Source organism: Syngnathus typhle, linkage group LG8 (assembly GCF_033458585.1).
Source record: "Syngnathus typhle isolate RoL2023-S1 ecotype Sweden linkage group LG8, RoL_Styp_1.0, whole genome shotgun sequence".
Taxonomy (NCBI): Eukaryota; Metazoa; Chordata; class Actinopteri; order Syngnathiformes; family Syngnathidae; genus Syngnathus; species Syngnathus typhle.
This window is the reverse complement of record NC_083745.1, coordinates 2,597,008-2,620,360: the sequence shown is the minus strand read 5'-3', so window position 1 is coordinate 2,620,360 and position 23,353 is coordinate 2,597,008. Positions and strand designations below refer to the sequence as shown.

Here is a 23,353-nt window from a genome sequence, read left to right as displayed (position 1 = left end):
AGCGACGACTGCGTCAGTGAGTCCAGCAAGCGTCCTGGGACGGGCTAATACGACGTTAGCGGGCAAGCTAATGAGAAAAAAAAAACAACCAGCTAATTGCATCCCTGCGTTGCAATTTAAATGATAAAAAAGCAACCCTCCCTACAATAAATCGCCGGCTAATTGAGCAAGAGGGCCGTGTGATCATTAAACCCGAGAAGCCACGCTATACAATTCCTCGTTTGGCAAAAAAAAAAAAAAAAAAAAGTGCCACGATTGAGCATCCGGGCTGAAATGCTGATCCGCGTTGGGTGCTGATTTTGAGCTGGGCCGGCCTTCATTAGGTGTGCTAATGACTCAACTCGGCCACATTTGTACAAATGAAACTAATGAGGTCAGGAGTTGGAAAACTGAAGTGTTTGCGTTTAGCGAGGAGATGTTTCTCTTTGTCCTTTGATTCACTTTATGCAAATGGCTCACTTTTCACTTAGACGTGCGTGTGTGTGTGCGCGTGCGTGTTGACGGTGCACTCTGTCGGCCATGCTGCCGCGCTCCCACTATGCCCCTGGGACCCATCTGCCTTCCCTGTTATTAATTCATCAGGCTTAACCATGCGGCACTTTACGGCTCTGTTTGGACTGACCAAGTCTTTCTCTCTCTCTGCCGTATATCGGAAAACAATATCCGTCATGCCGAGGTGATGTTTTCTATCCTGCCGGTTGTTCTTCTTGGGCCATCTCGAAAAGAAAACCCGCCGAAAGAAGACTCTGGAGTCCTTGGAGGAACCTTATGGGTTGGCGTCGAACATACAGTGGAACATCAAGTTCCAGGAATTCCAAGTCCTGAAGTTCCCCAATAGTCCTTTCCCCGTTGTCCTGTCAGCTTACAAGCACGGAAATAAAAGCTGAAAATCAGTCAAAAACGATTAAAGTGGAAAAATCACTGACACTTGTGAGTATCCTGTTACTCTTTAGAAGGCCAGAAATCTTTTCTGGGAGGGTCCGCTCCCATTTTTACGCCTTAATTCCCATCGCGGAAACGTCGAGGAAAAACAAAGGCTGATGAAAAACAAAGCCTTTTAAGGGCTATAAACTTTCTCCAAGCTAATCTAAGAATCTAAGAAAATAAGTCATTGGCCCTTCACTGTGAATACATCTTGATTGGCGTGTCTAAGAAGAGGCGGTGAGAGATTGCAACCCTGTCAAAGGAGTTTATCTTGAGACACTCTTGACAAGAAACAAGACGAAAGTGTCCGGGTCGAAGCAACTAAACGAGCACTTTCTGAATTTGAAAAAAAAACAACAACAACGGTGCATTGGTTGCGGGGCTTAAACTTTTACGTGCGTGGCATGACGGTAAAAGCTAGAAACGGTAAAAAGGACGTATACAGAGTATAGTCGATGTTGTTCAAGCCAAACAAAAAATGTTGGAAATTTACGAAATAAAGTCAAAGTATGTGGATGAAATCGAAGGAGGCCAAACGCAATTGCTCAGAGGGCAGTCAACGAGTGTTGACCAGTAGCTCAGCACCTGGGTTACACTGCCCTCCAGAGGCTAAAAAAAGAACTCGCTGCTATGGCGACGACAAGAAACATCAGTATCCAGGTTGGCCAGAGGTCGACAAAGTACTCACACGCTTAAATAACATAACAAAATCAAATCTACTTACGAAGTTTAAACAGGTAAGTAGTTGCTAAAAAGATAAAAAGTATTTAAAAAATTGCTAGAGTTAAGTTTACAAAGTAGCATCTAGTTTTAATGATAAGCCACTAAAAAGAAATGAAGAATCAAGACCGGCGTTACACTATTAAACTTTTGGAGCTGAATTCTTTCAATGTAATGAGCAAAAGTAGTATTCTTAGGCAACGCAAGCAGTTAATCGATGGGCTCTAAAGTGGAAGCGTTGGATCTCCTTCAAAAGAAACAGCCATTATCTCCTCGGGTAAACTCTCCATTTCCTACCATGAGCACCCTCACCACTGAGTGCCTCCCCCAGGGAGTTCTTTGGAGGCAAACAGGACTGTTTATTTGACCAAAACAAAAAAAAAAAGGGCGAGGGGGGGTGCTTTAGAGCGGGATTGCCTAATTAAAATGTTGCCAAAGCGTAGCAGGGCAGGCACTTTATTTAAGAACTAATTGCGCCCACGCTTGGGATTGCCGGCGTCTTAACGCACGTGCTTCTCGTCGTCACCGTGGCGCCGATGAATGTTAAACAGTCGTGATACTGGAGGACGCGCGTGTGATTAGCGGCGGCCTCGGCGGGATGCTCGTTTTGTTGTTTACCAACAGTTGTTTTTAATCTTTGTGCCGTGGTGGGATCGCCACGTGTTGGGACTTGTCGGCGGAGTCAACAAGGCTTGTATTCAACTTGACGGAATGTATTTTTAATCAGGGCGGCGCGTTGGTCTTGTGGTTCGACTGTCTGGCTCGCAGTTGTAAGGTTCAAGGTTCGAATCTCGGAGTTTGAATGTTCTCCTTGAGCTCGGATTGGCCAATGACCACTTCAGGGCTCATGTTTAAGTACCTTTTAGAACCACTTCACTCATTCCAAAGCCATTTGTATCATTTGTTTGATTATCGGGTTTGAATATCTCGTTACTTTTCAGTGGTGTCTTTAGAATTGCTCTACTTTCTTTGTCCGATTGATGGGCAAACGTTAAGGCACAATGGAAACCGAGAGCAAGGGTAAACGTAAAGTAAGAAAGTGCTTCGGTTTAATCAACAGATGATTGACAGAAATTAAGAAATGCCAGAGGGACATAAAATTATGTGACCCACCCCTTCCCCCTCCCCAATTAATAGTCTATCATTTTTATCCCTTTGGGCGCAGAAGTACTTTTAAAACAACCAGCAGGAATTGTCTTAAAAGTGTCGTCATTGGACGGCGTGGACAAGGACAAAGTCGTGGTGGCGCTAAGTAGTTGAAGAAAAAAAAACGGAAAAGAAGGATCGGGAGGGGTTGAGAGAGAGGGAGAATAAAATCCTAGCTTGTATTACCTTTTCACACGTCTACCTCAAAGTGACAGGCCGCTAAAGCAAAGCCATGCCGGCGGCCAATTTCAACAGTTTTGCGGCGCACCCTCGCTCGAGTCAGGGTGAAAATGAAAAGCCGTCCCGAGACAAAACTTGTGAATGGACGCCTGGCTTTTCTCTTCTGATGTTCTTTCTTTTGTTCGCTGAACGATTGACATTTTATGTATAGATATGGCCCGGAGTATATTTAGAGATACTTCAAACATAGAAACGACGAGTCAGTTAATTGGTACAGTTAGCTTGTCCGAGAGCTAGCGATACAATCAGTTTGTTGTGTCTTTGATATTTGACGATAAAAGGCGTGCAACAAAGCGTCGTCCGCCCGTCGGAGTTGCTACTCTAACAGGATTAAAGTGTGTTCCTTCTACTCTTATCTACTGTTTGAGCACTTGATCACGGACGCGTGCCCTAATCCGAACATCGATGCTGCTCCATCAACACGCTCTCCTGGAGCAAGCCGCCAATAAAAGGGGGGCCGATCGAGAGGGCAGGGGGCGCGGGGTCGATTTGCGCGCACGCAGTATTTTTTAAAAAACGTTCCACTGTTGTTAGCTTTGATAGTTGATGCCAAACGGCTAATCTGGAAAACTGACAGGCGTATGAGATCGGCGAGGCATTTTTGGTTGGAGCGGAATTACAATGTGTGTGTGCGTGTGTGTGTGGAGGGTTTGTTTGGAAAATCTAACAGGGAGATTAAGTGAGCTTGGTTGATCAGCGGTGCATTTGTTTAGCTCCGGACCGGGCAGATGAGAGGCTGTTTATGTCAGATCTGTCATGAGCAATTGCAAATGTTTGGGACTTGTCATGTGCGGCGTACACAAGACACGCCGGCTGAGCCTTTCCAATGTGTTCAAAGAAAACAAGCGCTCAAGGCGGATCGACGCTGATTGGCAGGCCGCTGCAAACAATTTTGATGACCAAGTGCAACGGAGTAAAAGGGGCTAATAAATACTGCTTTGTGTGGTTACAATATATAGCTAGCGCAGGGATGCTAATAGAAAACAAACAACCAGAGGACAACAATTTAAGACTTTAGAATTAACCTTGGCCTTGTACGCTAATATGTTATAAAGTAAAGCAATTTTATTGAAGAGGAGACTAAGAAAAGAAAGAAAATGGGCCAGTACAGTAAAGTGGAGACTGTGGAGTCGAAACACAGCAGTGGACATTTTTGCATAATTGATGGACCGGGCCAAAATAATAAAATAAAAGGATGGGCGGCTCCTTCAACCTTGAATTATCCAAACACTGAGTAACCGGTTCCCACAACAGAACTGGAATTCTTGACATGGTTCTCAGACTCTGTCCGTCTGCGCCTCCAGGTTTAGGTTCCAGACCCCCACCCCCAAAAGTATCCACACTGACCACCGCAGAAACACAGAGCCGTCACTTTCAATTAGAAGCCATCCAAGACTATGATGTACAGTCCTGTCAAACAGCTAACGCACCCACATGGGGAGGGGGGGCAAATGGTACTGTTTGTTTATTGCATTTGATGTACTCAAAGAGCCCACAGAGTCAGTCTGAAGATGGTTTTAAACTCATTTGGATAGATCTATTCTATTTTCAACTCCCTTTCTGCCAGGCTCCAGTTCATTACCAGAGCTTCCTCTTTGCGATCGCATCTTTTGCCGTCAGTTGCAGCAAACGCTTAACCAAACACGCTAATGTTAGCTTACCGCGCTGGAAAGACTCCACAGTCTCCACTTTGTCGTAGAGGCCCGGCTTAGATTTCTTAACTGATATGTTCCCCCTGACTCTGATATGAAGCCAGTCCAAAAATGTGTGATTTTTGCAGTTTTTGCACAATCATCCTTTTCATTTGATATATTTCCAAACATGAGTGCTCAACTAAAATGGCTGAAGTTGAGACGCTTTGGCTGTAAATCTCAGCTAGGCGAACGGAAAAGTGGAGCCGCCGCTCGGGCGAAAACCACAGACTAAACACTGATGACCTCGGTATTGACCTGCAACACACACACACATGCACGCACGCATGCGGTCATGCTTCCATATCACTTCAGAGGACATTGACTTCCATCCATTTCCTGGAGATGTCAAAATGATTTAGCTTGCGAGCGTTTTTGGCGTGAGACAAATGTGCCTTTGATGCCAAGATCCGGCCGGCCTCTCAAACACTTGGCCAAAATATATTTTTGTTCCAAACATCAAAGGGATTTGAAATGATTAAGTATTTAATAAAAGCCTATCTTATAATGATTTTATATATTGAATGTTTGTTTTGACTGGGTTTATAGTTTATTTCCCTTCTAAGATTATTTTTGAATGAAACTTTATTTCTTATATTATTTTACTTCCTCTTTTAGCTTTCGTTCTCCTCACTTTTGAACAAATTTCTTGTATCTTTTCCGTTTTTTTTCAAACAGCACTATTGTTTGGTTTATCATTTTCACTTTTACTTCGATTGTTTTCATATTTGACCTGAAAGCGCATCCAGAGCACAACGTGATTGTCTGTCGCCCCCTGGTGGATGAGACTGTCTACTGGGGGAAGTGGGGTCCCCCTGACTTCCCAATGCCCTCGAACCCCACAAGAATGGTTGGAGTGACCTTTGAACTCATACCACACACTAGGGGCGACCTCATTTATCACCTGGATGTGAGCTGTTGTGATAGGTAGGACGTGTGTGTTTGTGTGTTGGTGGGAGTCATTAGTGTTGTTGATTTTAAAAGGGTGGAGGGGTGGTCTTTGGAGTTGGTGGTGGGGGGGGCAGACTTCATAAGTGTACAAAAGTTACAGACATGGAGACGCTGGCTTGATAGTTTCTGATTGGCTGAGGGGATGGAGAGGGCCGTGGGGGCTGCGCATGGGGATGGAGAGGGGTCACGGAGTCAGAGCTGACGAATGTGTCCCGGGCTTCACAGTGTGGTTTGAATTAAAGACAAATTAGGTTCCTTTCAAGCTCAAATTTAGTGTGAAAGGAGCTCAAAAGCTTCGGAGGGCTCAGTCCAGTAACCAGAAAGAGAGAAGCAGGAGAAGAGAATTCTTGTGAGAATTATTTGAAGTATTTTTTTTGCTCGTCCAATAACTAATAAATATATCGTCATAATATCTTTGCCAGTTTAATCCCAATGTTTACAGCGTGTTACACAATACAGCGCCGAGGGAGATGGTGAAAAATACTCAGTGCTGTTTACTCGGCCGATGATGAACGAGTCTTCTCTCTTATTAAGCGTTTGTGTACATACGTATGCACACACGAGGCCTTTTGGATGAATTGAGTCTTCCGTGCACTGATATAAACCAGACCACATTTTTAAGAGTATGGCTGTAACTAATACCCAAACAGAAGTGTACGCATGTCTATTACTTGTATTTGTAAAAAGAAAATAATAGTAAATAAAAATCAAGGACTTGAAATTTCTTAGTCTGAAGAACTTTTTTCCATCCTAAATTTAGCACGTATACATGAGCAAGAACCTTTCCCATTTGAGCCACACGGTGCCAGTATAGGTCCGCATCCAGTGGTCTGTCATTGGCCATGTGAAAAGAATACAAGTGGAACTCATTTGTAAATAAATGTTTTTTTTAAACATTGAAAAAAAATTATATTTTTGCTCATGAACGCGGTAAAATCGAATTGATGTTCAAAACGTTGCTAGCTTACTGCTAACATACAATGCAAAACACCATAGACAGGCTCACAAAATTAGCAATTATGCAGTAATAACACTTTAATTAAATAACGCAAAGTGTACATCAACACATGTAGACAGACAACTTTTCAATACTCAGAGAAAAACAACTAATATCAACTGAAGATTACTGAATCACTTGTGGATAATGTTTTTGTATGATGCAAACTTGTATTACACTGCCCCCTGGTGTCCAAGGCACACATGGAACACAACGAAGTGGGCATTAAAACAGCATTAGGATTAAACATCATTATGCACAAACTTGTAAATACTTTATCCTATTTAATTTTAATTATAACTCTATGTTAACGGTGCAATAGCACAGAGTGTAGAGTGCTCATTTTCTTATTAAAAAGACATTACAAAAATAGGGAAAAGTTGAATGACATTTCTATTTATTCAAAAGGAGATCGATGAGTGTAAATTAATCTTCGAAGTCATGGTACGACGAAAGGCAACAATGACCAGCAGAGGGCGGTAGTACATCGCGCTTTCTGAAATCCTGTCTGGGGGATTAGTTCCGACTTGATCCTCTCTTTATAAAAACAAACAATGCAGTCTAGTGTTGAGTGGTGTAAACAGAAGCGCTCAATCATCTGACTTGCTCACACTTTAAGCGGATCAATAGGTGTGGGAAAAGAGCAACCCAGAACGATTGTCTCGGTAAAATTAATCGGGCTTTTGAGTAAATCATGCATGTGGAGTTTGGAACTGCACGTTAGTTCACACTGAGAGGTGAGATTAACCGACAAGGCATGAAAAGTTCGACTTTAGATTCCGCACGTCTAGATTTGTATTTAAAAATAAAATCCAATGCTAGGCATGAATCATATATATTTTTTAATACAATTATGCAGAAGCATTTTATTGGGTCTTTTTGTGGAAAAACAGTAAGAAAAAAATGCAAATATAGTCTATAAATTTCTATGTATTTTCTATTTCTATGTCACACACTGACATTTCCATGCAAATACACACACAGGCATATACCAAACTACAAATGCTGTATTTTATTACCTTGCTGTAGTTACTGTACTGTTACTGTACTTGAAAACATTTATTTGTTATTTTACTTCTGCTATTTGTGAAAGCAGGCTTGTTAGATTTGGATTTGAGACTCATGCCACAAACTATAGGACCATATTGTTTTGATGAACATGTGTCCAGTGATTTTTTTCTCTCTTTCTTTTTCTCAGTACAAGTACTATGCAAGTTGATCAGAGGACAAAACTACTGCATGCTATTTTATGCGCAATGTCGTGGTTATGAGGAGCTAAGTTGGGGTGCTATTTATTGGGGGTGTGGGGGCATGTGGCTTGCAGCCCCAGCACCAAACTGGAGACCTACGTCACAACTTCCGCCCAGCTCACCCCCCCCCCCCCCCCCCATCCTCCTCCTCCCCCGGCATCGCTGGAGCGACTCGGGCTGCCTGCCTGCTTGCCTGGCTGCCTTGCAAACCAACATGGAGTAGCAGCGCGAGAGATGGGGCTCTAGCGGGGCCACCCCACGGCGACTACAACGCGATTTTTACATTGTAATAACAACAACCACCGTCGTGTGGAGGACATTTTTTCGGGGGGGGGGAGGGCAAAAAAAAAAACGACAACCAGCCAGCACCTGAGGGCGAGTCCATATTCTCCTGCAAGGCGGGGGGAGGGAAGGCTTTCGTCGGACTAACAGTACCTGCTGGCTCGCTGAAAAGTTGGAGGATATCGGAGGAGAGGGGCTCGACATTTACAATCGAAAAGCAGCTGGCTGACGAGGAATAAGAGCAGGGAGGTGAAGGGGGGGGGGGGGTCGCACTGCACACCAAAGATTTCCAGGAGGATATTTTAGTGGTAAATGTGGATTTGTAGCGGGGATCAACGCGATGACGAGGACGAGGGAGAACGCATCCGCCGCGCTACGTGACCTAAGGTGAAGCGAGGAAACATGATAGAAGAAGAAACACACCCAAACGAGTAAGTAGCCATATAAAAAACCCACCACCCCTACATTTGACCCCCCTTTGCGCTCTCCCACTGCACCCCCTCTCGTGCTTAACTTGGTCTCGGCTACTTTTTTTAAAAATACCTTCCGTTTAAGATTTTTCAAGATAACAGAACGCAATAGGAGTTGCTGGGTGGCGAGATTGAAGGGCCACCTTGTGTTTGGAGAAAAACGAGGTGGTGGTGGTGGTGGAGGAGTCGAAGCGTGGGTGGATCGGAAACATTTTGTGAACGGATCGTCTGCCAGCAGCCCCCCGTTTTACAAACACTTCCCCCGGCTGAGAGAGCTTGGAGCTCTCACCACGTCAAATTAAACAAAAACGAGACAAGGCCACAAAGTGATCATATCGGCGCGTGTGTTGTTATAATATTTGCTTTTAGCTCCGTGTGTGCGCGCGTGTGTGTGTGGTGCCTCTAACCGAAAGGGGAAGTCTCACAGGATATGAGATATCCGATACGCCTCATCCGCCATGTCTTTTTCAATCGCAGCTCATTTGCATACCCCCATTCATAAAAAAAAAAAAACCGGTTTGCAACCGTGACGTTTTCCTCGCAAATCCCACATGCATCACGTTAATGTTGGTTAAAATAGCGTCATCATGCCTTAATCGCCTCGCTTCCGTGAGCACCCACGAGGCTTCTCCATCGATCCAACATGGAGACGTTTGTTATGCTGGTTCGCCATTTTGGCTCTGCGATTAGAGTATGTTTCGGTGGGAACTTGCATTTGGAGAGGGAGGGGTGGTGGAAGGGGCCCGAAGGGCATCGGAGAGGGATGTCTGCGCTGCGCTAGCGTGACGCCGGCGTCATTCATAAAAGCCCTCGAAACTTTCCGGAGCTGTCTCCCCCATTCATGCCCGCCGGCCGCACTCGGCTCCGCGGGAGCAACAGTGACAGAGCCTCGGCTCTTTGGAAGGTCACTTCAGCGCTATAGCTACGAGCTAAATTGCACAATTCTGCACAAGCCTGTCTATTCTAGCTCATGCACGATATAGATATATATATATACACATCACAATAGCTATAATAAGGGCAGATGAGCAACTTTCAAAATACACGCCGACGCTCACATTTCACAGCACGAAAGACAATTACGAAATGATGACGGACTCTTGCAGATTTTTTAATTGCAATTTGGGGGCAAGATGCCCATTGACATTCATCCGAGGTCAGTCTGGCATCCCACGGAAAGGCGATCCACTCCAAACAAAAAAGCACTCATCACGTAGCGGACGCTCGAGTTAGACGGTCTACATATTGACCGCCCCGCCCCTCGAACGCCTTGCTAAGATTGTTCTGTTCCTCATGTTTATATTTGTCAGCATTTGATATCGAGACTATCCCCTGTTTGGTGTGGAATTTCATGGCGGTCGACCGGTAATAACCGTCAAGAATAACACACTAAATTTGTGCCAACAGCCTTTGCTAAATGCACTGGAGTAGCCTTGTTTGGTCATTTATTACCTCCGACATACCTACGTTTACTTACACGGGCGTCATCTTTGAGGAATTTCCGAAAATATAACATAACTACCGTAATTTTCGGACTATAAGTCGCGTTTTTTTTCATAGTTTGGGTGGGGGGCGACTTATACTCAGGAGCGACTTATATACATATATATATTTTTTTTATTTTAACTTTTTGGGCAATTTATGGCTGGTGCGACTTATACTCCGGTGCGACTTATAGTCCGAAAATTACGGTATATGGAGATACATACAACAGAGAGCATTGTTGTCCGTAGAATGTGACTTCTGAATTCTGAGCACCTTTTTATAGTGATTGCGGGGTACACAATCTTTGATGCAGATTTGCCCCAAAATGTTTTTAATGGCTCAAATGCAATCAAGACACGAGAACCGGTGGATTTAAGGGTTATAAGAATACTTCCGCCTTGAAAGTAACCCAACGGAGGCCCGCCTTTAAACATGCATTGTTGGAAATACACATACATTGTTGGTGTGTGATTAAAATACCATGTCGGTAGCGCATTCCAATCAATTCTATGAACTTAATAAACCGTGGTATAGCCAAGTATGCACGCACACACACTATCATGTGGAACAGATCCATGGTAACAGTGTTTCCTGTGTTGTACTCATCACAGCTTTTATATAATAGCCTGAGCTGTTTATATCTCCGGAGCAAACAACAGAGTCCGATTGTTTGTCCTTTTTCATTAAAACAATAATTCATCTTTGCTTATCAGCTGACGGAATGACCGAGGGATTTTAATAATAGCCAGGGTCCACGTCGACTTTGACTCTTACAAGCTAAGCCCTTTGCTTTGACGTTTTATTAGGGTGAGGATTGATGTGAATCAACGTGGTTAGCGCCACCGCAATGTACACGTATCATGCGCTTTGCATTTCCAGGCCCGAAAAAGCTTTTCCCAGCAAATATGAAATACAAAATGACTCCAGGGTTATTCAAGCGGCGATAACTCCGCCGGAAATCACGTTGACTATCGGCCGGCTGAGTTTTAGGTCCATAAGCGTCGCCGCGAGCGAAAACCGCAACATCCGAGTGTTTATGTAAACAGAGTTGACAAGTTATCAAACACAAGGAGGGTTGAAGATAGCGTGAGAAAAATCCGCTTTTTATTCATTTCCATCTAAATACAATGTTGTTGGACTGAAAGTATTAGCCGCTCAAGTCTAAGAGGATATGAAGCATTATGGGGAGTTTTGCTTGACCTTGTAAGAGGTTTAGAAGCAATCAGCTTATTTTCCACCTTGATTTCAACGGATCAGATGTAGCGCTAACATGACACACGCTAAGAACTACCACTTCCAGTTTGCATTATCCACCGCACTTTGACCCAACGGCAGCGCTTTTCAAAACAAGATCCGGAAGCTTTTGAGTGTGTCAAATAATGGGTAAAAGATTAAAAATAGAAAAGCAGCTGAGAATCACCCAATTAGCTTTGGGCCCATTCAAATGTCGGATACGATTGTGTCACGTTATCACATTAATGTAACATTTCTCCGGAAAGTTATTTTTTAGCCAAATCCGTATCGTTACAAAAACGAAGTCCTGTTTTAAGAACAAAGGGCGTATTTATTTTAATATAGTCCAATCTTTTTTTTTTTCCTTTCTTAAATAATCGTCTTTTTGTTGAATTTATCTCGACTCCAAACGCGTCCGGATGAATGACTTGGCTGGGCAACCTCTCCGCTTGGACACGTGAGTGAGTGTTCCATATAAGGGGGTCGGATTGGCAAGAAGCCGATCGCGACATCCCCCCCGGGAAACATCAGTGTCAATAGTTGGGAATGAACTCGCTTCACCTCGGCCTCTTTTTTTTTTTTTCGTTTGCGGAGGGGATAGGGCAGCTTTTCATTCCATTTCTATTTCTTCTCAACATGTGGAACTTTTCAAAGTAGCCGCCTCGCAAAGTATACGTGACGAGTTCACACCGATTCTTGAGTAGCCATTTTTGGAGGTGTCTTTGACTATCGCTGTCAAAACATTTTCATGAAAATCCTAACTGATTTTGGAGTGCACAGAACACCAAAACCTCGGAGCCACTCGCTGACCTGGAAACAACTTTCGGCGCTGCTCACCCGCCTCCGGCTGTCAGATGTCATGCTTTGCATTATGCTTAAGATTGTTCAGATTAATTAAAGGCGTTTACATAATTAGCGAATTAAACTGGACTGGAAATTCGATTTTCTTTCCCCAAGACCTGCGCACGGTGTAGCTAATGGGGAGCAGCATTCGTAAAGTTTGATCCTCACTGAATATTATCCATTTTTAATGTTATTTTTTTAAGAAAAAAAAAAATCAAACTGTGCGCATCAACATAGTCAACTGTCAAAAGTTAATTGTGATTTTAAAATCTTTTAATTGCGATTTAATTTGATCTTTCGAAAAGCCAAACATCGTATTCGAAATTCCAATATTGGAATTTGAATATCAAATACGTGAAGAATGCCTCGTCGTTACAGATTTGGCCTGAAATAATACGGGCGCATCAAAAAGTCACCGCCACTTCCTGCTGGCGTGGACTTGAGGTGCGTGCGGCATAAGCAGCGAAGCCTTTACGGGTATGCGTGCTTGTGTTGATTAGACCAAGGAGTGGCCTTTGTCAGCGGAAGTGTCGCCGCCCTTATCACACAGCACCAGCTCTTTTTTTTTTTTTTTACTATCGCAAACAGTCATGCATGAGTCGGATGCCGCACATGACGACCGGCCGTCCCTGTTAGGTGACTCGCATTGTTACACGTAAATCACATCCTCCGATGCATCTGGAATCGAGATTTTATTGAGATTCTATCTGGATTCTAGATAGGGCCAAGTTGCCTATAAGTCAGACATTTTCGGAAACAATTTTCACCAAGCACGGTGTGTATTTGTGTGTTGATTTGGTAAGAGTAAATTAAAAATGACAATTATGTCATGAGGCTAATAAAATTAATTACACACGTATTCACCGATGTGACTGCCAAGAGAAGCCAATTGTGTACTATTGAATTATTTTTTATTTTTCTGAATTGGTACATAATGGTGAAGCCCAGTCGAGTGTTTTTTTTTTTTTTTTTTTAAGTTGCTTAGAACGATAGCCATTACTGAATGACATTTTTGGGGTCATTATATTTTTCTAATATTATCACAAACAAATGAAGGAAGTGGAGGCTAACCACGCCAGTGGACCTTCGACCTGACGACGGATCGGCTGATTAAATTAGAAGAGGTGATTCATGAATTGCCCTTTATCAGCGCAGTTGCCAATGAGTGACGAGAGTTCCAACATTTGGCCAAAAAAATAACGACATAAAAACTCATATGACTACAATTTAGAATTTGACGAATCAAGCTGGTCATTTTTGTCTGAATGTTTTTACGTGCATCCTTGTACGTTGGTCTAGAACACGCTGCGGCGGCCGCCTCCGCCGCCGTGTGTATCAAAGTAGCGCTTGTGGCTCTTCCTTGTGTGTTCCCACCACAGATTACAAGGCCTGTCAGCAGACGGGGGCTTTAAACACGGGTCACAAGGCGAGACCGAAATGTGACATATTCACATCACTGAGAGCGTTGATAGCCGCTACTGTCTATTTTCAACCATGTGTGCTTATAGAAAAGGTCTGGATTTTTCTTTTTTTTTTTGCTGTTAGTGCTGCTCGTGGGTGGCCCGCCCGCCCGACCTGTCGCACATGTGTTTTCAAGTGCACCAAGAGTCAGCTCGTGATGGTGATCAAATCTAAGCGCTATTGTCTTTGTAATGGCCAAGTTTTACCATGTCCCTCATTTCTACAACTGACTAAACTACCGTAATTTTCGGACTATAAGTCGCATCGGAGTATAAGTCGCACCAGCCATAAAATGCCCAAAAAAAGTGAAAAAAAAAACATATATATTTATATAAGTCGCTCCTGAGTATAAGTCGCCCCCCCACCCAAACTATGAAAAAAAACGCGACTTATAGTCCGAAAATTACGGTAAACGCAACAAACAGAGAATCTGACCAAAAAGTCAGAGGTCAGTCGGACAACTTGTTGCCCGTCCCGGAGTTATTTATACGAGCCGTCGTTATGACTGAAGACTGTCTCAGTTAAGGTTTCAGGAGCCGGGGGGAACGCTACTGTATATGTCAATGGACGAGAATGGAAATACAGATGTGCGTGTGGGCGAGCAAGTGAGAGATGAAGAGGGGGAAAGGGGGGGTGCAGGAGAGAGAGAGAGAGAGGTGTTGTTATATAATTAGCTTACAGACAGTGCCGCGGATTTGACGCATCTATGGACACACACAGAGCACAGGTGGCGAAACCAGTAGAGCAGCTCCCTCCCCAACACCCACGCACATTCATAAAAGTGACTGAATGACAAGCGTTGTGGACGGTGTGACGACAGACAAACAGTGGAGTCCACACACCCTTTGCATGTTCATTTTTAAAAGACACACACACACACACACACAAAGACTCCTTCCTGTTGTTGTCAGATCGGTGCACGGAGGTCATTGTGTCCCCTTGGAGGGTGGCGACCATCATGTTGGAACATGACGACTCTTTTGTTCCGTACTGGTTGACTCGGTAGACTAAACTGTCGCAGGGACTTCCGTCTGCGTATTTTTTTCGTCTTCCTCCATTTCGTGTGGAATCGCCGACAGATTGACGTTCTATTCTTACCCCCCCCAAGAAAAAAAAAATCCCGTATAAAATGATCGCGCAGGTGCGAGTAGATGAGTTTAGGATGGAAATGCCACCAATTAGGAGCCCGGGTTTAAGTTTATAAAATATGGTCACTTATGTAGGCCCGCGTGGTCGTGCGCGTGTGCGTACAACACCTCCCACGTCGTTAGAGCCGGGACGAGGCAAAGTCGTGACTGCAGACGCCCTCGAACATTCTGCCGATGTGTGGAAAGCAAACTCCATGCCGGGAATAGACGATACAGTGAACTACCGCGTAAAGGTTGCGACGGTTGCGCAATCGGGCCGACTGTCTAAGCGTGGTTCTTATTGTCATGTTCCAGTGACAGCTACATCGTGCGTGTGAAAGCGGTGGTGATGACGCGGGACGACTCGAGCGGAGGCTGGCTGGCCCAGGATGGGGGCGCCCTTAGTCGGGTGGGGGTGTGCCGGCTACGGCCGCCCGAGCTGCCCCAGCTACCGCCCTCTGGCAGCTCCCAGTTTCTCATCCGGGGCGAGCGGCTACGGGACAAACAGGTGAAGGCGGCCATGATGTATCCCAGAGCTAACTATCTGTGGAAAGTTTCCATCTTTTTGAAATTCCCGCAAGCCTCATCCTGACTGATGTCCTTTGGGTTGTCAGGTGATCATGGACTGCCCGTTGAGGAAGGACTTGGTGTACACCATCGCCACGCCCACCTTTCACCACTGGAAGGTGGAGGACCGAAGGTGCGGCCTTTCCTTCCAGAGTCCGGCCGATGCCAGGGCTTTCGACAGGGGAGTGCGCAAAGCCATCGAGGACCTGGCCGAAGGTACGTAGTAGCGCCTTGCTAACAACATTTAGCATTCAATCGCACCACACAAAACAGGTACGCTCAATAACCGCCGTGCTTACTATTTCTCATTTGATTGTTTTCTATTCTTGACTAAGAAGTGTTTACTACTGGGCTTTATTGAAATTTTAGCCAACCAAAAACTTTGTGGGAACTTTTAGGGAAAGGCCCTTTTTGGTTCCCAATACACAAGTATTAGTGTTCCTTCCAAAGGAACTTTACAGGAATAAGGTTTGCAAATTGACACTGTAGAGGAAGTAGTAAACGACCTTAAACACTGGTGTCTAACTCAAGGCCCGGGGGGGGGGGGGGGTTCATTCACAAAAGCAAATAAAGTGTGTCAACTGCAGGTTTCTTACAAAGTCAATTTGGCCTGCAACAAAAAATGAGGTGTTTCTTTTTTTTCTTTGTCCCGTAGGTTCCACAACCTCCTCAACAGCACTCCAGAACGAGGGCGAGCTGGGCGACGACGACGTCTTCACCGTAAGAGTGTTTTCTTTTCGCTCAACTCAGACAACACTGGAGCTGTTTGCAGTTTAAAAAAAACAAAAAAAGTTTGTCTGCTTGAGACGGTTCCCCCCCCCCTGTAATACGACACCGAGAGCAGCAGGCAGGGTCAGAAGGTTACTTCCTGCTCCCCCCCCCCCCAAACTCTCCCTCCACCCACTCGAGCAACTTAAAAAGAGAGCAACAGCGCGCAAACTAGCGGCTCGCAGCTGTTTCCCAGCTTAGAGCCGGGCGGCTGATTTACGAGAGGAAGTGCCTCGTGGGTTCATCTTTTGGACTCTGGCTGTCTGCTACGGCCAAGACTAATAGGTGCTCTGCTGGGAGTGTACCGCCACCGCGGAGACGCACACAAACACCAAAAGAGGCTTCGACAAAGCCGTCACGGGACTCCACAACACTGGGAACTATAGGCAAGGAGATTCCCTTGCAACATCAATACTTTGAACAATTGTAGCAGATATTTGGAAGTGGGGGTGTGCCTAATCACTGTAAAAACACATAAAAGCTGAAGCCGAAATAAACTAAGGGAAGGCTGTAATGTGATATTTTCAATGTTGTTGCCATATCTGCTGTTCCTTTTAGCTTCTGTTAATGATCTGGCGGTGCGGCGGCCGGTAGGGCTCGCCAAGTCGTGGACGGCACGAAATGCGCCGGCAGATTTACAGTCATCGGGGGACGGTGGGAAGGGGGCGGGACAAATGATTCCTCATCGTCCTCCACCCCCCTTTCAGAAGGTCTCCCCTGTCTCGGCTGGTTCGGAACAGTGGGAGTAGACGCGACGGAGAAAATTGGGTGTAAATTCTAGGTTCATCCCAGGAGGACAACAAAAAAGCCTAGAAAATTAACTTGGAAGTAGCCAGAATTTGAAATGACAGAAAAGACATATCGAAGAAACTTTCAAACTCAGCTCACAGAATCCGCTAGCGATCCGATCCTGTTTTGAATTAGTCGCAGCCTAGCAGGCCAGAGTACAGGCGGTATGTTTTGTTATTTTTGGCCGGCTGCTCCGCAAGAGCTTTGTAAGAAAGCAAAGACGGGGGGGAAAGGGTGGAAGGGTGGGCGTTTGGAATTCTCAGTATGGCAGTGTCCATGTGGGGAGCGCTGCTCAGGAACGCGTCCAGGATATAACGGGTATAGCTCCACCGGGCACACAAACGCATTTCTGGGTCATATAAATCTGGCAAATAATTCATAGAGTTCAGGCCTCGCTATGTGCCAGATCAAAGCGCTGGAGGTGAACAGTTTGTCCGTGTGATCATTCTTAGGAATAACTTCCGAGGGGTGAAAATGACACCGTGGCTAAAACAGATGTGTCATGCGAGAAACATTGTTTTAAATGGATGTCGCTTTTAAGCTAGTAAGCCCCGCTAGTACAGTGAGACCAAATGTTTTTTTTTATTTTGGTAATTTGGTAGCGAGCGAACAATTCTTCAAGCTATATAATACCACTCGTTCACAACTTTGCCTTCCGCTAACACATGACGCTAACCCGACGCAATAAATAGGCTAATGAAAAGCATCGATAGGCTACGGTGGTTGGTTTGATACACTGCTTCGCAATTTTTTTTTTCCCCATCATGTTTTGTAGTAGTCTACACATTTTCTGGAGAAGATTCCAGAAAACTTCACGCTAAACCATATCGAACCAGGAAAAGCATGGCTCGTATGTTAACCAAATCTGGACAGTGTTTCTGGATCAAATTCTTAGATCTCCAAACACCAACACATCCTGATAGTTTATTTCTCATCACAAAAGACCGCATCGCCAAACACGTGCCTGTCAGCTGGGACATGGATACCCCCCCCCCCCCCCGACTGCCGAGGCTGACCTGAAATCGATCTGCCCGCAAACTGCGTGGCCAGACGTGTGTGGTGTCTGGCCAAGATTTGACTTGGAGCGGCGCCCTGACGGTCTGTTGGCAGAAAGGCAGGAAGGATACGGGTGACATGAACAAGCAAAGTGGATTGAACATCCAAACCAGTCAACACTCAGGACTCCTGGAATCGTGTCTATAATATTTTTAAGAAGCAGGTTTTTTTTTTTACTGACTTGAGGCTCCATAATGGCTTTCTCGGCAACCTTCCATCGGGAATTCCCGTTGAGAACAATTCCCCGGAGAGCTGCTGGAAATGTCGGAACGGGCTAATCCCAGCCAAAGCCTTTTCTCAACTAAATGAGCTTTTAGCCTTTTCAAAGAGATTTGACCCCAAATTGGATGTCCTGCTAATAGACAGATACTAACCCTTACTGACAGAGATGTTGAACGCGTTCAATTTTCAAAGCGATACACTGACTTTGACGCTAATATCTTTTGCTCATGTGACAACTCAAACAACAAGGACAAGACTGATAAAGTGCTTGTGGTTGAACATCTTGGAAGTCTGCTAATTTAGCGAAAGAGCGAGGTTCGACTCAAATGAGGTCAAGCGCTATCGAAAACTTTAAGGGACTATTCCCAAAAACGTTTTGACTCCATCGCCATGATAACCACATCCGTAATCGTCCTGAAGCCATTAAAAGACTACCGGCCTTTTTTTCACGGTTCCGTTTCAAGGCAGATGCGTTGAAAAGTTTGCCCCCGTTTCCAAATGAGGAAGCCAAGGACTGAAAAACAAAGTCGTACTTTCCTGTTTTTTGCCCAATCGGAGTAGAGCCTTCCTGTTTTTGTTTGTCAAATCTCGACGTCCGGCGACCGAGCATTTTTTTTTTTTTTCCCGCCGCGTCCAATGACAACGCGGCTCTCAGACGCATCCTGTGTTTGTTTGTCGCCCTCCTCCTAGAACGCCACCGACAGCTCGTCCAACTCCTCCTCCCAGAAGCTGGAGAGCTGCCTGCCGCCGCTCGAGTCCTCACCTCTACCGCAGAGGCACAGGTGCATGCTGGGATATCACCACAACCTTCACGACTCCTACCGGCTATCGGACCACTACCTGCTGGACCAGGTTGGGTTTGATGTTCCATCCTCGACAAGACAAACTAAAGAACTTGTTAGACCGAGGACCCCGGTAATCGTTAACAACCTTTACAACTATTCTCTCTTTCCACAGCCTTTGTCCCGGATTCCCCATGTCACCTTTCAGGAGGATGAGGAAATTGTGCGCATCAACCCGCGCGAGCGCAGCTGGGAGCGGCTGGGTGACCGCGTCAGCGAGCGTCTCCACGCGCGCCCGTCAGAGCGCTCTTGGCTCACGGGCTACGAGGACTACCGCCACGCCACCATGCGCGACAAGTTCATCCAGATGGACGACTCAGAATCCTACGTCCACTTTGCTAAGACGGAGGCGCATAAGCACGACTACACGTACCCGCTAGCGCCTGTCCTCTCGCCCTCGGACTCCGATCCAGCCCTAGGACCCTTTGCCGTTAAGGGCCACCACGACGGGCCCTACCGCCAGGGCTTTTCCGTGGTCTCCAGCCAGCCTCGCTCCTTCCTACCCAGCTCTTCCTTGTCCGCCAACGGCGGGAAGGGCCACAAGGAGGACGGTCTGGAGCGGGCCCACTGCGAACACTGCGGTGAGGCCTTCTCGGTGGCGGAGAACAGGCGAGGCCGGTGCCAGGACGCTCCGGATCCCGTGCGGGGATGCGTCCGGCGGGTCAGCTGCATGTGGCTGGCGGACACCATGCTCTACCACTGCATGTCCGACCCCGAAGGGGACTACTCGGATCCCTGCTCCTGCGATGGGGGAGAGGGCGGCCGGTTGGGCACGCGCTGGCTGGCCCTGCTGGGCTTGTCTCTGGTGGCGCCGTGCCTCTGCCTGTATCCACCGCTGAATGCGTGCCACCGGGCCGGCTTGGCATGCGGTTGCTGCGGGGGCCGACATAAGGCCCTCAGCTGAGAGGGAAATAAAAACAGAACCCAACGCAAGCACAGGGAAGGACAGGGGACAACCGCTGAGGTTTCGCTTGATCGCCTGACAATTCCGGGAATTGATATAAGCCAAAAAGTCATAAAAAAAAAAAAAAAAACTGGTGCATTTTCTAAGAGGCCTGGGAAGATAAGCTACCCCGAAAGGCAGACACTTGTCTCGTCTCTCCATGCTCCATTTCCGGGCAAGAGACCGCACTCTTTTTTTTTTCAGGGGGCCTTTTATTTTTGTTTTATAGCTGAATATATATGTATCACATATGCAGGTACTTTATATTTTGTACACTGACTTTGTCATCAGAGAACTTAAATTGCAGTGTTCCCCCGCGAATACAAGGATCGAGCCGTGCCGCAAAAAAAAAAAGCTGACGTCCGCGGTAATTGACGCACGTCTAAAAAGCTTTATAATCCCCAACAGATGCCACAAGATGGCGATAAAGCATTGCTTGTCTATTAGACAGAACTACGGCTCGATGACATGATGCTCGGCCCCCGTCACTTCAAAATAGTTCCTTGGCACCAAAGCAATACTTTTATATGAAACATGGCTTTGGCCTGAGCCCAAAAACAGCAAATGTGAGTTTTTCTGCAGATGATCGGTTCCAAAAATAAACTCGAGGAATATGCGGGGGAATACTGTACTCTTTTCTTTGTTCTATTATTTACTTCCCTATTTCAACATCCTTGTTCCAATCGAAACACTACATCTGAAAAGTATGAGGCCACATCCTAGCAATCAAAATATCCCAAAGATTTTATTTATTTTCTCATTGTACTGATCCACAAGCAGAACAAAAACAAAAATTTTTTGGCTTTGTGGTTCACTCGTGGTGCCTCCGGTCACACTCACCCATTATTGTTAGGATTATTACAAAAGGTGCCTCAAAAAGTATAATCACTCAAATTCGGAAACCCTGCCATTCTTGGGAGAGTCAGAATTTCATGCTTTTTTTTTTTTTGCTGCCACTTGCCTTAACAATCTGGAGTGAAGATTTCCGTCGCAGAACTCAAAGCGTGGTGACAAACTTGGTTGAAAACTTTTTTTTATACTTAAAATAAATAAATAAATAAAAAAGATATAATGAACAAGACTTATCTGCGGCGTACAATCGGCTCAGACCAATGGTGACATTAGAGGAGCAACACAAATCCCAACAAACTCAATTTATACTGTACATTTTAGGTGTCAAAATACAAGAGTCATTTATGACAAGTGTTAGCATTGCTTTCTGTGTGCTTTAAAAATCGTCGTGTCGTTTTTGTCAAATCTGACCAAACATTAAGCAACATGCGAAAAGCAATACTAGCACTGTGCCATGAGTGATGCGGACAAAACCATGACAACTATTATTAAATGTATCCCTTCCTTAAGTACAAAATACAATTACACGCCCATCAATATTTTGGAAAAAAAAAAAAATCAGTCGTGATACATTGCATTGCTACTGTGCGACATCTATGTTGAAGTATCTACTACCTAAGTGACGAAGTCAAGCTATAGAAAAAAAACATGCAGACATCCAAGAAATGTAGTTATTTAATGTGATTAAGGATATTAAAAAAAAACTCAATTTGGTAACAGAAAAACAACAACTGTACAATCTCTGATATTGGCTCAAGTATACTAAATCGATATCTCATGTTGGCATATCTATATTGTATCTGATATCTGACTGATTCTCAGATTATGCCATATAAATTCTGTAATAATAAGATATCGGTGTAGCCATACTTTACTAATATCAGCACGTTGATACTGTATTTGATATTTGATGTTGGTATATCGACGCCGTATTTACATATATTGCAATATTTTGTTCCATCTCTTGCTGAAATCATTTTGACAAATGCTTCACATAAATGTTTTTTTAAGGCATCTGGAGCGTTTAAAAGGACAAGGGTGCCCCCCCCCCCCCCCACTCAACTAAAACCTAGGAAGTCAAGCTCCCATCCGGATAGAGGTGCCAAGGAAATGTCACTTACTGTAGTTGAAGTCCAGAATGGCTGAGGATGTCCTTTTACCTTGAGTCCGTCTCCCACGTCCTGTGCTTTTGTGTCCTTGGTGTGTTTTTTTTTTTTTTTTTTTACCTCCCGACACTGCATCTGCGGGGATTAAAAAAAGAAGTAAAAACAAAACAAAACATCCCATTTGTAGTGTCAAATATCGGGGGAGAGACAATCAGAATAGGAAAGTGTGTGTTTGTCTTTTGTCCTCTCCGTCCACTCTTTTACGTGTCCTTTCAGAGCCAATTTACAAGTGCCTGAACGCATCGTCTCTTCTGTCTTGTATTAAAGTTGAGAAGTTATTAGGGAAAAAAAAAATGACTCCCTGTATTTGAATCAGAACCATTTTTTTACACTTAGTATTTTTACCTCTGTAAAAAACAAATATAAAAAAATGCATATGAACATTATATAAGTATATATAATATATATATGTATATCTATATAATATAAATATACCGTATATATATTATGTATATTCTACATATATCAAGTGTATGTTGTACATTTTTTATTTCTATTTTTTTTAATAACTGTTTCTAACTAACGTACGATGGATGTAGCGCTTGCTATTTTGCGAAGGAACAGGAAGTACTTTGTAGATAATGAGTGTGCGTGTGTTTGGGGAAGGTGGGGTGGGGGGGGTGTGTCGTGAGGGTGGTCGGTTCTGTGAGAAAATCTGAAATGCAATGTGTCTTCGCCTTCCGCAGCCAATAAAAGTTAAGAAGATGTTGAAAGCATATCTGAGCCTGTCTGATGATTGTCAGTAGGAAACAACTCACTTCCTTATGAGAATCTGAGGAGAAAAAATGCTTTTGGAAAGTTCCACGACCGGATCAATATCCAACGACGTCTTCGGAACATTATGCAAATGAGGAAGATGATCCAATAAGCACATAATCACCTTTGTATCGATTTCTTTTTTTGTTTTTTGAGCTTCTCCAGTATGATTCAAGCTTTTATTGCCTCAACCGGTTGAAGTTTTCTCTTTTCCTAAACATGAAACAAAGAAAATTGCATGTGAATTTAAAAATACCTCCTAACCTTACCTTTGGAATGTGTGCTAGTTAATGCTAACACACAATGCTATAGACAGTGCTAAGCTAACAAACAGCATCAAGACTTGCAGTGCCAGGTAGACGTATATTCTTTGTCATCTGTGAAGATCGACTACCATTATCGCAGGTTATTAATGGATTAACAGCATTTCCAATCATTTCAATGAGGAAAGATTATTTGATATACAAGTTTGGTCACCGACTAAATGAAACTTGTAACTTAAGGCAATGCACTTTATTTGCTTTTAAATGTCAAACTATTATTGCAAAAGTTCCTCAAGCTCCCAACGTGTC

At 44.6% G+C, this 23,353-nt stretch overlaps 1 protein-coding gene across 1 annotated transcript; it reads left to right on the top strand.

The window, feature by feature from the left end:
* The first annotated feature begins 8,060 nt into the window (after window positions 1-8,060).
* On the top strand, window positions 8,061-22,319 carry LOC133158168 (sprouty-related, EVH1 domain-containing protein 2-like). Its single transcript, XM_061285151.1, has 6 exons — window positions 8,061-8,632; window positions 15,136-15,328; window positions 15,435-15,603; window positions 16,043-16,107; window positions 18,913-19,074; window positions 19,180-22,319. Exons 1-6 carry the CDS (start codon window positions 8,604-8,606, stop codon window positions 19,966-19,968), a joined length of 1,407 nt encoding a protein of 468 aa, XP_061141135.1. The 5' UTR covers window positions 8,061-8,603; the 3' UTR covers window positions 19,969-22,319.
* The last annotated feature ends 1,034 nt before the right edge of the window (window positions 22,320-23,353 follow it).